The sequence below is a fragment of the Xiphias gladius genome, chromosome 7 (assembly GCF_016859285.1).
Source record: "Xiphias gladius isolate SHS-SW01 ecotype Sanya breed wild chromosome 7, ASM1685928v1, whole genome shotgun sequence".
NCBI lineage: Eukaryota > Metazoa > Chordata > Actinopteri > Istiophoriformes > Xiphiidae > Xiphias > Xiphias gladius.
In genome coordinates this window covers 9,063,803-9,080,802 of record NC_053406.1, presented here as the reverse complement: position 1 = coordinate 9,080,802, position 17,000 = coordinate 9,063,803, and the positions used below count along the sequence as shown (strand labels likewise).

Genomic DNA, 17,000 nt, shown 5'->3' with positions numbered 1-17,000 from the left:
AGATACAATAATTAATCACCATTATAGTTATTTACTTTGCAGATGATTTAAAAAATTTAAGGGGAGAATATAAAGCACAAGATATTTAGCCTATAACCTATAAAATAGATAATATTAGCTCCATCCTGACCTCGATTTACCTCTCTGGGGGGCCCCAGGGCAAAACTTTGTTGTTGACACCCTATTGACCTCCACTGTACATGGCAGTTTCATTATTTCCCCAGACACTCAGAAACCAACCAATGCACTAGAGCTGAAATGATAAGTCAATTAGACAATCAGTTGATTAACAGAAAATTAATTGGCATAGATTTTGATGACATAATAATCGTTTGAGTCATCTTATGCAAATAAAATACCAGCTTTTCAAATGTGAATATTTGCTAGTTTCCCATCTTACATCTTATTTTGTTTTTTGTTTTTACTGCTGGTCAGATATTAAACCGGATTGAATATGTTAACTTGGGCTCCAGAGAATAACTATGGGCCTCCTCCCTCTGTTTTTTTTTGTGACATTTTACAGACAGAAAAATCATCAGTTATTAAAGAAAACAAATGTAAGACCTATTGATAATGGAAATAACTGTTGCTTGTAGCCTTACTGCACTCCTATGATGGAGTAATATGACCTTGGCTGAGGTTTTCTATGTGTTATTTACCTGAAACACAGAAAAAAATAGGAGGAGTTTGATAAAACACAACTTTACAACAAATGAACTAAATATAAACTAAAACAGGCAAGGTTTTGAAACTAGATTTAACACGAGGTCCCTCTACAAGACAAGTCTACATGATGGAGGGCTGTCATAGTTGATATTCTACTTCAGCGGTGCAAATTTCAAACAGATTTACAATTAATTAAATTATGTGGATCCAAACGATATGGAGTAAACCTGGGGCTTTTTGGGGCCCCTTGGCAGTTGCCTGCTTTGCCTGGTTGGTAATCTGGCCTTGATCCTAGAATACTAGCACATTAAAATGCCAGTCACATGTTAATTCATCACTTATTATAAAGATTACAATAGCCTATATGATAATTCTATAACACTGACAGGGTCGATATTGCACTACACAATCTGTAGCCTAGTTTTAATTTTTATACTGTAAGTAATTTATTTTTAGTAAAACAGCATGCACTTTCACTCAATTTTAAATGCAGGAATCTTACTTGTAACAGAATAGTTTTAGAGTGTGATATTGCTACTTTTACTTAAAAAGATCTAAATAGCTATTTCACCACTTCAGGTCGGTGGTAAGGATATTCAGTTGTTGGTCAAGATGAGACCTATGAGAAAGCTAAGACATTGATTTCCTGATTTGTGATCATTTAAAAACAGGAATTCTTCTTATTAATATTCAATTTTAGGGTGTGGGATAATATACACTTTGCATCCCAAAGGTGTTCTACTGGATTCAGATCTGGTGACTTGGGCGACCACTGAAGTACACTGAACTCATTGTCTTGTTCATGAAAACGGTTTGAGACTTTTGCTTTGTGACACGGTGCATTATCATGCTGGAAGTAACCATTAGAAGGTGAATTGTGGTCAAAAAGGGATGCACATCGGTCGGCAGGTTGGGTCCAAATTCTGACCCTTACATCTGCAAGCCTCAGCAAAAATCCAGATTCATCCGACCAGGCTATGTTTTCCCAGTCTTCAAATGTCCTAGGCTCAACAGTAGTGAGCCTGTGCCCACTGAAGCCTCAGATTTCTGTTCTTCGCTGACAGGAGTAGAACCCGACGTGAGGTTTTTTTGAGATGCTTTTCTGTTCACCACAGTTGTAAAGAGTTGTTATCTTAGTTACCATAGACTTTCTGTCAGCTCCAACCAGTCTGGCCATTCTGCTCTGACCTCTCTCATCAACAAGGAGTTTCTTTCTGCAGATTTGCTGCCCACTGGGTGTTTTTTTGTTTTTCAACCCATTCTGAGTAAACTTTAGAGCCTGTTGCGTGTGAAAATCCCAGCAGATCAGCAGTTTTTTTACAAACACTCAAACCAGCCCGTCTGGCACCAACAATCATGCCACAGTCAAGTTCCTGACCTGTATCTGCATGGCTTTATGCATTACACTGCTGCCACACGATTGGCTGATTGGATAATTGCATGAATGAGCAGGTGTAACGGTTATAAACTGCTCGTGAGTGTACATTAACCACATATGCCATTTTCTGTCACAGAAATTGCCGCAGGAAAAGAGATGGCAGAGGGAGCAGCCAAAGTGATACCACAGACCCAACCAGGTAAGTCTTTGTTTTGCTCTTTAACACAACAAAAATGAAGGGAATGCGTGTGTGTGTGTGTGTGTGAGAGAGAGAGAGACGGGGATGTAAGTTACATTATCTACACAGCAGCAATGAGACATTGAGAGATTGGCTTTCTGGCAGGAGACAGACAGACGCCTAGGGGTGTACAACCATACAGTCTATGTGTACAACCCACCCACCTTATTTCCAAGGGTGGCAGATCTACCCGTGGAAGCCGCTTGCTGCAGATAATGGCAGCCTGTGTGCCTTTGAGAGAGGCGAGTGTGCGAGATTGAGATTGGCCTGTGAAATGAGCTCAGTGTGGCATTAGCCTGCAGGTGTTGGGGCTGCAGTAATCTGAAAACACTTTTGCAGTTGCCCAATTAAGAAAGCAGAAATTAATACACAAATATTAAATTACATCCACAAGAAGGAAATAGGACTATTATGAAATAACTGATAATGTGGAGGATTACATTTCAAATGCATTTTATTAGTATGATTATGACCCAAATAATTGCTTTCTTTAGGGATTGTATGAAAATTATTATTTTGAACAAAGCAAGATCCTCCTAACATTATCAACATTTTATTTTAACTCTCCACTTGACTCAGAAAAAACTACCCCCTCCCCAGAAAACTCAAAATCATATTTTTGACAAACAGCAAAATGGTAATAAATAAATAAATAAATAAAAATATTCTCGACCCGTTAAATAAACAGTCAGACACTATACCCTTGTACGAATGAGACCGGTCTGACTGTGTGTGTATAATCAAGCCAATGACATGATGCCAGTGTTGCATGGTCAGGCAGGTTGTTTGCTGTGCTTTTCCAGCTGAGCTATCGGTAAACTCTGCTTTTCTGCTTTATTTGCCCTATTTGGGTTTAGGATCAAATCCATGTCAATTCCGTTTCTCAAAACCGAATAATCAGTCCTATAATGGGATTTTGATGGAGAAAAAAATAAAGCCCTGATACAGAGACAGGACTAGTGTCCTCTACGCATGGCCAAATGCACCGTCATGTCCCATGGAAAGACATCTTTGTTTTTTGGAGTATGTGACCTTTTTTCAACTGATTATTTTTAAAAAAAAATAGTTAATCTTACAAGTTAAGAATAAAATAAAATAGAAATGTGTGATTACAAAAATCAAAAGAAACTATCCTGCTCTGCTGAGAAAAAAAAAAAAAACACAACTCCCTTCTGTGACTTCCCCCTCCTCTCCTTTATAATTTTTTTTTACAGTCCCTTCAGTTTAACTATCAACTTTTTCACTGTATATCGATTTTGGTTACAACATTTCTGACTTTACTATTTCTACAGCCTGCACTTACGCAGCTTTCACCACATGAGCTGCAAAAAAAATAAAATAAAAATAAAACTGGCTTCAGATGCGACAGATATCAGCGACAACTGTTCCGATCCAACTATGTGTGTTAAAGACACAGTGAAACCATATACGAGCCGGGTTGAATTATAGCTCCGTGGTTATTAGCAGAGCTGTCAAAGGAAGGTGGTTATTTATTACACCGACTAACAGTATCTTCTTACTGCTGCCTCGGGGAATAAAACTCCACTTCGCACCAGAGACCTGTTGATTCACAGCTCTGCCCCCCCCCCCCCCACCCCCAGCTCCCTGAGCTGCGATCGCAATTACTCATGCCAGTAATAACGATATAACTATCTTTACATCTATCTAGACTGTGGATTTGCCAACGGTGAAGTTACCGGATCCGGCCCAGTCTGCTTTAACCACAGGCGACGGTGAATGCTGCTGGGGCTCGGAAAAGGTGACGGGCTGGGGTCTTTTGCTATAAAGAGTCTTTTGTCTAACGGAGGCAGCCATCCAGAAAGCTTTCTCTAATCTGTGTCCCCATACAGCAAATCTATTTTCTTTTTTTAATTATTATATTATTCATTTCCGTGTCAGGGGCAGAGGTGAGGGAAAGTTTAACAGGCAGTGATGTCAGCGCCCGGGTGAAACACAAGACAGATCAATAAGATTCAGCGTGAAACGGAAATATGATGTCTACCTGTTGAAGTTAGATCACAGTCTGCACAGTCTGTTTCGACGTGATGTTTCCCCCAGAAGCTTTCAGCTGCACGTTTCAACTGTTTTTGATCGAAATAAGAAAAAGTAGAGGAAAACAGCATTTTCATTGAAGCGGCCTCTATTTCAACATTTTTTGGGGTTTTTGTTTTACTTTAAACAATCAATTGAATCTTTACTCCTGTGGGCTCAAATCTCGAAAGCGAAACATTGAATAACACAGCAAGAAAAACAACAACAACAAAACAATCAACAACAGTACAGGTTTAATGAGGTTAAAAGAAATTACAATTAAAAATGCATTATTTATCGTTAATTACATGCAGGCTAATTCAAAGAGGAATGTCATATTTTTTTGTTGCAACATTAACGAGCTCGAAGACAACACGTGCAGCAAATGAGCGGCTTCTCTGTCATTTCACGCAGTGACTTTACTGCGTACTCTTCCACCTCTTCAAATGGCTTCATTAACACTTTTAGAAATCGGGACTCCTGGACCTTCTTCTCGCCAGCCCACACACTCGGTCATATCAGGCCCAACTCCGTGACTTCAGCAACATTTCGACTGATTTCTAAGGTGTTGGTTAACATGCTGGTTAAAATATATCACTTCGGAAGGAGTGATCATTTCTTTCTTTTTTTTTTTTTTTTTAACTTTTTTTAAAAATTGATTTCATTTCTAAAATGTCATTTTTCGACATTTTGCGGTAAATCATTTTATACGGTGGCATTAGGCTTAAAACAGTGACACGTGCGCAAACATCACTTCATTTTCTATAATGACGAGTGCATACACATATGTGGAAGAGGATTCGTGGAAATCGTGGAGAACATTGTTTTCCAAACGCATCGTTTCAGCCAACAGGTACAAACCAGCTGGCCAACGGTCATTTGACCCTCTCCCTGGTTACACTGCGCAAATCCATATTGTTTTTTACACATTTTTGGAAATGACACGTGTTAGAAGCCCGTGCTTAAATTTTTGTGAGACTCCTACAGATGCTGTTTATGCGTCAGCTAATTTTTAGTTAATCTGACACAACTTGCACAACATGCGCTCTGGTGAAATAATACAAGTCCAGTGCAAAAACATTGTCCATTTCGATTTCAATTCAGATACCTAAACACAAAGAATTTATTAGGCAAATATTGCCGGACACTTTTCATTAATCGGGCTTCCGATTAACTGGAGAAATTCCAATTTGCAGGTTCTCTTTTAAGTGTGATGTTCCGGCCGTTTACTTGCCATCTTTGTTCATCTCAATTCCACAGTAACATTTGAAACCTTAAATATTGGGTATTTTGACTGCTATTTTTCTATATTCCCAGACGAAGGAGGGCTTGAACTGATTTGAGGGCAACAATTTGGAAAGTCATTAAAGCATCCCCCGAGGTCTGAGTGGCGGCTCTTGGATAAAAACTGTCCCGGAGACGTCCCGTTCGTTGCGCACTCCTCTTGGCTCAGACTAAAAGTTGCAGCACACGGCATTTGATGCGAGTAAAAGTAGCTGGCTTGTCCGGAGATCACGTTAAAGGAGCACGGATCCGACAGCGGCAGTGTGCACGCGGGGACGGATGCGGAGAAAGCGGTGCAGGCAGTGCCAATCTGGTGGCGGCGGGATTGAGCGCAACTGACTCCGATGTAAGACATCTCCTGGCGCGTCTGCAAGAACCGGTCGGCGTCTGCACTCAGCCGGGACCGCTGTGAAACAGCCGATGTGGCATGGGCGGAGATGCGCGGACGGGCACTCAGATAAGTCCCTGCGCCAAGGTGGGGGCGTACTGGTGTTTGTAGAGGCAGGAACGGCGGCACCGGCCAGTAAAACGAACCCGCCGCGGCCAAGGTCAAACTGGTAGCAGTGCCAGAGGACATCAGACGACCTCCTCCTCTCTTAAGTGCAAGCTTGGCCCCGGAGCCAGTGGCGGCCCTGCGCCGGAGCTTCCCTGACGCGCCGCCTATGAAGACGTCTTCACTGCAGGGGTCCAGCATCCAGTAGTTGCCTTTGCCCGGGTCATCATAGTGGCGCGGCACTTTAACGAAACACTTATTCAGACTCAGGTTGTGCCTGATTGAGTTTTGCCACCCTTGTCTGTTCTCACGGTAATATGGAAAGTTGTCCATGATAAACTCATAGATGCCGTTGAGTGTGAGCCGTCGATCCGGGTTCTGGCGGATCGCCATCATGATGAGCGCGTTGTAACTGAAAGGAGGCTTCTCGGGTTGAACGCTTTCTTCGGCTTCCCCGCTTGCCTCGTATCCTCTCTTCTTTTCCTGTCCTTTTCCACTTGCAGGCGCCGGGTTAGTTTCAACCTTAGCGCACGGTTCTGGGTTTTCGCAGTGCTTTTCGTTGTCCAACTTTTCCTCTTGACCGGATTTCTCTGGAGGTGCGCAGCGCAGTTTCTGGGACGGAGAAGGAGACTCCGGGTCACCCGTCACCCCCTCTCGTCTCCACAACAGGCTGCTGATGCTGAACGAGGACTTGTGGGAAAATCGCTCCGAAGTTTTCAAGTCCTCCATCTCAAAGGGTAAGAGCACTCCTGAATCCTCAGAGGTGTTCGGGGATTGGAGCAGAGCGAGCCACTGAACCCACAGAACAAAGATGCGCTGATTCAAAGTGGTGAGGAGCCAAAGACGCACTGGCCGGACAGCATGACAGCAAATGCGCATGATCACAGCAGCCCAGCTCTCCTTGCCTGCAAAAAAAAAAAAAAAAAAAAAAGTAGTGGATTACTTTCATAGGGGATCCGAAAGTGAAATATTCGGTGGCGTAATTTGGGCATGTTCCAGTACTTTGCGCCGACTGGATCCTGGTTTCAGAAAATAAGATGCAAAGTCAACCTGCAAAGTTAATCTGCGGGTAACGGAATATGCCGGAACAGACAAACTGTGCCGAGAGAGGTTTAAAGCCGGGATGAAAGGGGTGGGCTGTCAATCTGTGTGACTGATCGGTGAACTCTCGGGTTCAATTGTAACACTTCCGTGACTAATGAAAGTCAACCCTCCCGCACGCGCCTTGCCCCGTGGGCTGGCCTCGTCCCGCTCTCCTTCTCCCTGTTGCAAAATACCCATCAAAACAAAGACGTAGGTGCAGCCTGAATGATTTTGTCGGTGAGAGGCCCAGGCAAACGCGGAGCGAAACGCACGGTGCATGTCGTGTAAAGCCTCAGCAAACAGGTGAAAAGTGATGGTGCGTAACCGATCAGACAGGAGACAGGCCTGGGCCCATACTGCACATTGAGCTCTGCTGCTCCTCGTAGTGACACGTTGCTTTGTGGCAAACTGATCAAAATTTAAACCTGCTTGGAAATACCACCATTTAAGCCCGTAACTATTTCAGCTGATGTCACGCTCACATGGCTGAATGAGTTGGTGTTTCATCCCAAGTGGCAGAAGCTGATGAATGCCTTTGTCTAGGACAAGGTTGTAATATTACTGACATCTTGAAACAGCAGCCAACCGTGTTTCCAGGCTATAAACAAATACTGGTATTATAGGTGTTCCTGCTGTTGTTTAATAGGGCCTTCCCAGAAGACAGCATTTCGTCTCATCAGATATGAAGGAAGCATGTTCGGACAGGAAGCCAGATAATGTTTTATTGTCTTCCTGGAGGCTCAGCGAATAGAAATTTAAAAAAAAAAAGAAAGTGAAAAAGATTAGATTCTTAATGGCACCACACTACAAACATAGACTCGGGTAATCTGTGGTGTTGCTGCGTGTCAGCGGTACAACACTCCTGCCTCTAGCCGCAGGCTCTTTCTCATAAAGGCTCCAGCCAGAGGAGAGTGAAACATGGCCTACAGGGGTGTCGAGGCAGGGTCTTGTGTTTCTACGTGTGACAGCATTGGTGCAAAGGCCACCGCACACAATTACTTTGTATTTGTACTGTGCATTACTCTGATGACGGTCATGTCAGACCCACTCTGCCATAGCCACCAGAGCTCTCTCTGAATTTATCTGAACAGACTCGATTTGCTACCTAATCATGCTGAAGCTCAATGCCTCCACGCTTACTTCTGTTTGTAACTTTTTCAGGTATCCTGCACGGACAAACAAAGCACCCAAAAACATAGGCCAACCACCACTCTTAGCAGCAGTAATGTTTTTGAAAGCTTATGCCGTTTGAGTTATGTCTGCCCAGTCCAGTGTGAGTGAACCACTGCAAAGGAAAGTCAGCGCACGGATGTCTCTTCCGATACTCAAATTGACAAGAGGGTAACTAAAGAGACGGCCTTTCATTCATCGGACCATAAAAGATTTGCCACCAGTAAAAGCCAGCCCAGGCTCTAAAAGGGAAGAAGGCTCGAGATGGAAATTCCTGAGCCTTTTTGGTAAATTAAAAATAGGCGTAAACAGTGAGCAGAAGCGTCATAAACAACATTTTTAAAGCTCGCATTTTCTGAAAAAAAAAAAAAAATGCAATATAGGTCGGAAGCATTTCTGACCACTCAAAAATTAAAGTAGGCTATTTACTCTCATATAAATGTTAGGGGCCTTGAACACCGCAGACAAGAGGCCACGCCTTACCCTACTGACAACTTGTTATTCAACTGTCAGCTACTTTACCAAAGCTGTAACAGCTGCTTGTTAATTTTCAGTCATTGTTATTAATCAAATCCAGTGTTACATCGTGTTGGGTGTTTTAATCCCCGCGCTGCACAAGTGAGCACTTGTTTGGAATGTTTCTGGCACTGCAGAAAGCACGCATTGTTGTCTCAACACTTGTAATCCTCTTGGATCTTTTTCTATGTTCTTCTCCTTGCAAAGACAGTCTGCAGGCCTATATAAAGTACATTTCATTGTTATGTGAATTCATTCCGTTTGGAGGACTCCTGCTCAAGTGTCTGTGGCCCAGATGGTGAAATCCAAGCAGCAGTGCTACTTCCTGGCTAACCCTGACCTTTTTGGTAGAGGGTTAGCAAAGAGAGAATTTCCTACATAAGTAAAAACTAAATAATATAATGATAATACTGCTGATAACCACAGAATAATGTAAGAAGAGGTTAAATTCCCGTGAATGTTTATTTTACACCATGTTCACATTATCAAACGAAGTATTCTCAAGTAAAATGTATTGCACACCATATTAATATTGCACCTAGACTCAGTTAACCACAAAGTGAAATGACAAATCTGACAATCTTTTGACATATGCTGAAACAGTTTGTAAATATATTGCACTTCCTGACAACTACAGCCGGTTGGTCTCATCCCATGTGATGGCTCCCTCAGCTGCAGGAGATGTAGGCTGTGAACATGCTGTGAAACCTGTAGGACCTCCTCCTGTTACAGTACAACCACTCCCGTAGTTTATGCCAAAGGTCAAATTTCCAAACCATCAACATTTAGAGAAAGCTTCATGTGGTACCCCTCAGTTGTGGCAGTGCAGCGTAAAGCTGCTCCCCGGGACATTCTGTGTCTCCCAGATCTTTGTGCCCGAACAGAGCAAACTCTTTGTGTAGAAAGCTCTGGGAAACTCCAGACTGCAGCAGCCTTTTGACTGACAGTATTGACTTGTTGCTTGGTGCTTCATCTGGAATCAAAAGAAGTAGCGTTATGATTCTATGCTGTATGCATGCTGAGCAAAGGAAAATGTGTCCAGAATGGTGTGCCACTGATTTCACAAGACCATCCTGTAGGTTCACTGAAACTGCAGCTTTTTACCCCTCTCCTGCTTTTTATGCTCTACCCTAAACATATTATGTTCTTTTATGTTGCCACAATACAAAAAGTAAATAAATGGGCTTACTGTTAAAATTGCCCATGAAGGCAATCCCCAGTGAGTCATGATTGTTGCCTTTGGTATGTGCCCCTACCACACCCCAGCCACGGCCCTCAAACACTGTACCATCTCGTCCCACAAGGAAACTGAAACATATGGAGATTATTGTTGAGAATCTTTTAGCATTGAAAACTGGCAGAAACCCAGCGTGCCCGTGTTGTACATACGAAACTACATAAAACTTACACTAAAATCCACATTTGCCCGGATCAAATAATAATGTATTTCTTGTGACACCTAAAGGCAGCAAAACTACTTACTTATATCCAATATCATCAAAGCCGCTTTCTGTCATATGCATTCTCTGAATGCTGAGCATGTGGTCCTTACACTCCTTCAGGCTTTTGCAGCTTGGGAGGGCAGTGTGGTGTATGATAACTCTGTGGGCCAAGCTTTTCAGTCTCTCCTTCTGTTTGGGGCGCGCTGCTCCCCAGTGTGCCCTTGAAACAATGCTCACTGAAAAGCGGTTTAAAGACAATATTCAAAATAAGAAGTTGTCATAATTGAAAGTGTCATTAGTAGCAATCATTGCAACAAGATCTCCAAGTGTAACATCTCTAGGGTAAGGCAGTTTGTTGTCATACCTTCTTGCTCCATAACTCTGCACAGCTGCCTTTGCTTTTGATGACTGACCAGCAGCAGACTGTGCAGCTGCCTTATCAAAGAGCCCGTTTCAGGAGGTGTGGTCATGGGAAGTACACATTCCTTGTTCTTGTTGCATGTGGATACATGCCACTTTAATGAGCAAACAATATATTTTCAAACTGGTCACACTGGCTGAGTAATAGTCCTGAGTTACACAATAGCTTTTTTGGAATACACGTTTGAAAAAGGAGGAAGTTTGATTGAAACGCTCAACATTCCACATGGTAACAGCAAAACTGTGGTAGTTTCTCTGCTGACGTTTCTTTCCCCCAAAATCTGACACGACTGCGTCAAAATTATATTAAAAGTCGTGGGGGTTTTAAGGGGAAATCAGTAGCACCTGTTTTGTAATGTCAAGTAACATTAATGCTTTTACAGTATGAGGAAATAAGAAGTGATATCAGCCTGATAACTAATGAAAACAGTAGCAGACAATTAACTCTCCATTCTGCCAAAAGCACGGGCGTGTCTGCTAATGTTAATATTTACAAAAGTATTTTTGATATGTTTACATGTTACAAGAAATACTCAGAGACATTTGAAACAATTGGTTCTTTTAATCTAACAAAACACATTTGAAAATGACAACTGTTAAAAAAGTACTGATACATTATATTCACAAGATGGTGTCTGACAAAGAATTCGTACAAACGATCCTTTCAGGGTCTACAAACATCAACAGCGCTCCGGTTTTGACAAGAAACTGCACAGTAAGATTATGATATTATATTTACATTTACCAATTTGTGTAGAATTCTGACTGGCACGGTAGAATAGAAAAGTCTATTTGAGCTGCAGCTCGGGGTATTTTTTTGTGAACAGCAATACTGTAGATGCACATGTAAGACCTCTTCATCATCACCAGCTTTACTCTGTCCATCTGTGTCCACAGTGAGGAGCAGTGCAGACGTAGTATAGTCTCATAGCATCCTGTCAGAAGAAACAGAACATTTGCTTAAAATAGTTCATCTTCTGTTCAGTTTTTGAAATCCAAATAAAAGATGTGTGGACCACAGGAGTTTTTAATCACGGATTTTGGTAGAATGTTGAGATTAAGTGTGGAAGAAAGCGGATAGTTACAGCTACTGTTAATGTTTCGTTAATGGGTGAAAAATGACACGCTGCTGACCACAGAAAGCCAGTAGACCTATTCATATAAAAACTATATAAAGACTAATGGTCATGCATACTGTACTTAATTACAAGCGATCATTACCTCAGCCTTCATACTGTGAGACTGGAAGAACACTGCCTCCTTGTGACCACATCTGGGAAAAGACACGGTGCACGCACAATGTTAGAAAATACTTTTAATATATTTTAAACATAACCGCTTAATTACACAATGTCTCATTTCAAAATAAGTTACAGTCCAAAATGACTATGCTGTGCTCTAGGCATACAAACACTGGTGCTCTTGCAGCAAAAAATGGTGTAAATGTATACAAAAAGCAATTAATAAAAATATGAAGTGATGCAGTGTGCTTACTGCAACTTCCAAACTGCCCCTCCTACTGCATGTGTGTATATATTTGACAGTCAGTTACAGATTGCTTAAATCCCCATTGAGACAATCAAGATATTGACCTAATTATTTTGAGCTTATCTACATGTGACCACAGCTCTCTGACCAAACAAAATTTTCAGACACCATCTATAATTAATAGAGAAAAGAGAGACAACTGGCATATGTGAAGACATCTGTGCCAAAATTTCAGATAACTGATAACTGATGATGATGATAATGACTAGAAACTTCAATATAAAAAAGAAAGTGTAAAGTCAGCAAATGGTGTGTTGTCTTGACTGTCATGGCTGTGGTGACTACCACGAGTCATTATTGTGACAATGCAGTGATTCAGATGACTACATCAGAGTGCAGATTTCATTTATAGTCATTGAATCTACCTTTAGTTTGCGTTTCCCCAAATTATTCGTCATTGCATGTTGTCTTTAAAGGGATTACTAACATGTTGTTCTGCCCTACATACATTTAACATAATCATTTATCTGGAGCAACTTTTAAAGCTATGTCAGAAAATACTTTTGACATTAATACTGAATCAAATCATTCTGTGTATGGTCAAGAAACCGTTTAAACAGTCCAGCTCAAAGATTAACTCTCCATTCTGCGGGTTAATGCAGCTGTCAGCCCATTGTTCAGGTTTCTTTCCTCATATAGTTAACCCCCCTACTGAGTCAGAAGGAACACTGAAATAGGATTTCTATTTAATTTAAATTTTTAAGTATAATTGCAAGTATGTTAGAGAAGAGTACCCGAGTAGTTGGACTTGCTACTATGGCTTTGTTAAAGAGTCAACTTCCTGCCCTCAGTTGGTTAAAAAAAAAAAATCACTTAATGAAGCTGTCAGGTCTGCCAAAGTTGTTTTTCAGGACTGAATGTCCTTACATATCCAGCTATACTGAATGTGGCACCAAACTAACAAAACATTATAACCCTTAACAAAACAGATAAACAATTAGGGCTGCCCAAAGAGAATAAGTGAGGTCAATGATTATTGAAAAACATACTTGGGACAGGGGTGGTCCTCTGTCCTTGGCAGCGTTGGATCCTGGGATACATCAGCGATGATCTGTGTCAACTCACTGGAGAAAGAACAAAACGAGATGGTTGAGGCCTCAGCAAAAAACAGTCCTCAAATGTATAAAAACAAACACACTGAATATGCAATAGTGGCACGTTAGAAATGTTTTGCTTCATATGTAGTCACTCAAAATTTTGTTTCTGCCATCATAAAAAGGTGAGTAATCTTTGTGGTTTGTATGCGCACAGTTAAAACCAAGGGATAATCTTTTACTGATTTTTCCATGAAATTTAAGGACAGATGCATACAAATAAATCAGTGGGTGCACACCTGATATTATTGGGTCTGTAGAAAATGCATTTTACTTGGTCACTTGTCTATGCCAACTTATTTTGATCTCTTGAGTGGTTGTACAACAAGCAGGTCAGATATTAAAGCAGAGGTGAAACTGCAGTGAAAGCAGCAGAGTGATATATAGTTGATTTCAAGCCAATCACCATCTTGGTCATTTGTTTAGTACTGTGGTTTCTGTTACTTACTCAACCTCATGGGTGATCTTATTGACGTAGATGCAGCTGTTGTCTGCCTCTTGTTGGTAGTCACAATTCCTGCACTGTGGGTTGAGATCATCTCAATAAAAAACAAACAAAATAAAACAACCAAGCAGGGCACTCAGCAAAAGTATTACAGGCATACCATGGAAATTGAAGCACACTGCCTTCCTGTGTCACAACAAGCTATCTCATAAGCCTTTCTGTTTAGTCTAAAAGAATAAACAAAAACAAACTATCACAGGGCAGGGGCCTCTTCCAGAAAGCAGGTTTAACAGACTCTGAACTTATCCCTGAAATCTGTTCCATAACAGCTGATCAGAGTTAGTTCAGTCAGATTTTCAATCTGAGTTAGGCCAGTGTGTGTGGTGAATGTTAGAAGCAGTCATCAATGGAGCTCCGATACTGCAATTCACCATGGCATACTGACTGGCTCAAAAAAAAAAAAAAGTAGGATTTGAACACCACTTCATGATTTCTGCTTTAATGACTTTTGTTTATTCCCCAGGAAGACTAAACCGTGCGATGCCAACACAACGTCCTGAGGTTACCGTGGGGTGTACATAGGGGGACTGACTGAGGAAACTGTCTATGGCGGGCTCACAGCTGCCAAGTGGCACGATTAGCCCGTAACTCTGACCAAGACACTTACCGCATAAAGCAGTACACGGTTCTCCTTGTCTTCTTTGGGGTACAACATGTTGTTACTGTAAAACAGAGTCGTCTTGTTTAGTGGGCTCTCCGGTTTTCAATTATTTTATATTATTAGAAGAAGCTTAGCTATTTGTAAAGACAACGTTAGGTTCACAAGCGTGTAGCTAGCTAGCTAGCTAGGTTAACTTATGTAACCTCTATTCGGCTAAAGACTCACCACTCTTGACAAAACCGTATCCCGACAAATCCTGGCTCGTATGTTCCACTGTCTAAATCCATTGGAGAGACTACTGATGGAAGATAAACTTGACAAATACAACAAATGTGATGCTCAGGCACTTTCCACAACCTGCATCACGTCCACCCGTTTGAAAACACACATTCTGCGCATGCGTATACTACTAAATATGTGATTATTTCAGAGACAGCGCCTCCTAGGTGTTGGAAGACAGAAAACACTTATCTCTCCTCGCATTAAAGCCTTAGTAGTGGATATTATTATATCATTATTGGCACGTAGCAATTGACAAACACAGGTTATTTCATTAAAACACTAAATTTATTATTGCAAAGGCACAGGCTTTTGGCTTGGTTTGGTTTTGTTCGTAAACAGCCAACACATAACACACTTTTTCACATATTCACCAAGAAAAAGGCAAACAAAACACAAACAAAAGCCCCCAGGTTCAATCCAATGTAACACTTATGTAATAAACTGATGTTGTTACCCCAAACGAACCCCCAAAAAGACAGTGTCATTATCTTCACTTGCAAAGATATCATTCCTGCCGGGCCCCCAGATATTCACCCAGACTTCATCTGTTTTAGACAGTCTGACCACACTGCTTGTACTGGCCACTTGGCTACATTTATCAGGCAGGGAGGTGTGATACAGAGACACTACTTTCTCTCCATTCTTGTATATAGCACACTGTCCGCGCCCATACACAGACAAATGCACGGTGAAGTGATAGAAGCCATCAACAGGGCAGGTGAAGATGCCTGTATCAGGTCTGTAGCCTCCTCCCTCGTTGAGCAGCACAGTGGCGAACTTCAGGACTCCAGCGTGACAGGGGTAGCTGTCGTCAATGTTCAGCTTGGCTGTGAAGGCCACAGTCCCTGGGGCAGTGGGTGACGTCATGATCATCAGAGCAAGGACTTTACAGTGTTGTAAAACAATTCTGAGTCTGTCACAACAAGCAACCAAACCCTCAATACAATCTTTTGTCAGGCAAAATGGTGTTTATAGCTAAGGCGAAATCACTTAGGGGACAATATGAAAAGGATTGGGGGGGGGGTTGCATTTTTTTTAAACTGCACAGTCCTCTGCAACATGATAAATATTTTCTTTGGACCCTCTCCTTGACAAAGAGAGAAACTGCAACATCCTCCAATATTTCAAAGTACTATAACGAATTGAATAAGTATAGTTGATTTTACTGTCTAAAACCTAAACCTTCAGAGAGAATTTCTAATCTCCAGTTTTGATCTTAATATGTTAATGGAACTTGGAATGGAATACTTTTCACATTGCTACCAATAAATCAAGTCCTGTTTACCAAATATTCCTGCTATTATTATTATTATTATTTGACCAGGAGCTGTCATTTTTTTGACCCGTTACATAACTGACCCCCTCCTCCCTAATAATTCTGATTAAATCAAATTTTCTTACAGTCCCTTGCAGTGCAACACATTATAGTGCACAGCAAAAGTACAGTCGTATATCATTTTTTGTTGAAAAGGTGGTCACAATTATGTTTAAAGTAAATAACGTAAGTGTTTTATGTAAGGTAAGTGCTCTGTAAACATGTTGCATAAATGTTGTAACACCCAGCAGGTCTAGGGACCCGTTCGCTATTTAATAAGAAACAGTTTGTCCAACTCTTTGCAATTTAAAAAGTGGATCTATGAAATGTTGGCAAATACTGGTGGTATCGACAGATATAGTGATCTTTAAAATAATTTTTCTTTTTTACCTGATGTAGAAATGCTGTCTCCACGGCCAGGGACAGAAGCCATGACTAAAACCTCTGATGATGTGGACCTCTGTTAAAAACAACAACCAAATAGCTGCAATATCTTGATGGTTTAAACACTCTAAGGCAAGTTTTATAAGAAATATTTGCAAGTCCTTTCAAATGCTTTTTGCTTATTTTGGCTAGAATAAAATAAATCTAACTCGGGAACAATGCGCTTCTTACCTGTTGCTGTCTTGCAGGAGAATGCAGCAAATGTTAGAAAGACAAGCAGAGACACAAGCCGAAGTTGTTCATCTGGTTTGCGGATGCAACCTGTTCATTCCGCTTGAAAGCTTTTTTTTTTGCAAAGCATTTAAATTACAAGGGGGATTTTACTTTCAGAAGAATAAAACAGGCAACAGTTCTTTGTGTCAGTGTTTGTTTTTTTTAATGAAGGAAGACCCTGGCTAAATTGTTCTTTAAATACAAAACAATATAAAATGAAAAATACAGCCAGATTGGAATCTGAGGTAACTTTATTGGACAGCTACAATAAAAGTAC

General features: G+C 41.1%; 4 protein-coding genes across 4 annotated transcripts; all 4 read right to left on the bottom strand.

The window, feature by feature from the left end:
• Positions 1-5,610: 5,610 nt before the first annotated feature.
• Positions 5,611-6,819, bottom strand: foxg1c (forkhead box G1c). The gene has a single exon (XM_040131542.1). It carries the CDS (start codon positions 6,817-6,819, stop codon positions 5,611-5,613), a length of 1,209 nt encoding a protein of 402 aa, XP_039987476.1.
• Positions 6,820-9,302: 2,483 nt separating this feature from the next.
• On the bottom strand, positions 9,303-10,700 carry pglyrp5 (peptidoglycan recognition protein 5). The gene is made up of 4 exons (XM_040131333.1): positions 10,666-10,700; positions 10,342-10,537; positions 10,049-10,167; positions 9,303-9,832 (listed from the first exon to the last, which is right to left on the bottom strand). Exons 1-4 carry the CDS (start codon positions 10,676-10,678, stop codon positions 9,657-9,659), a joined length of 504 nt encoding a protein of 167 aa, XP_039987267.1. The 5' UTR covers positions 10,679-10,700; the 3' UTR covers positions 9,303-9,656.
• Positions 10,701-11,263: 563 nt separating this feature from the next.
• On the bottom strand, positions 11,264-14,886 carry polr2i (RNA polymerase II subunit I). Its single transcript, XM_040130002.1, has 6 exons — positions 14,695-14,886; positions 14,476-14,530; positions 13,812-13,885; positions 13,259-13,333; positions 11,943-11,994; positions 11,264-11,656 (listed from the first exon to the last, which is right to left on the bottom strand). The coding sequence occupies exons 1-6, from the start codon at positions 14,754-14,756 to the stop codon at positions 11,594-11,596; spliced, it is 381 nt and encodes a 126-aa protein (XP_039985936.1). The 5' UTR covers positions 14,757-14,886; the 3' UTR covers positions 11,264-11,593.
• Positions 14,887-15,201: 315 nt separating this feature from the next.
• On the bottom strand, positions 15,202-16,499 carry LOC120792168 (complement C1q and tumor necrosis factor-related protein 9-like). Its single transcript, XM_040131235.1, has 2 exons — positions 16,457-16,499; positions 15,202-15,596 (listed from the first exon to the last, which is right to left on the bottom strand). Exons 1-2 carry the CDS (start codon positions 16,497-16,499, stop codon positions 15,202-15,204), a joined length of 438 nt encoding a protein of 145 aa, XP_039987169.1.
• Positions 16,500-17,000: the final 501 nt, after the last annotated feature.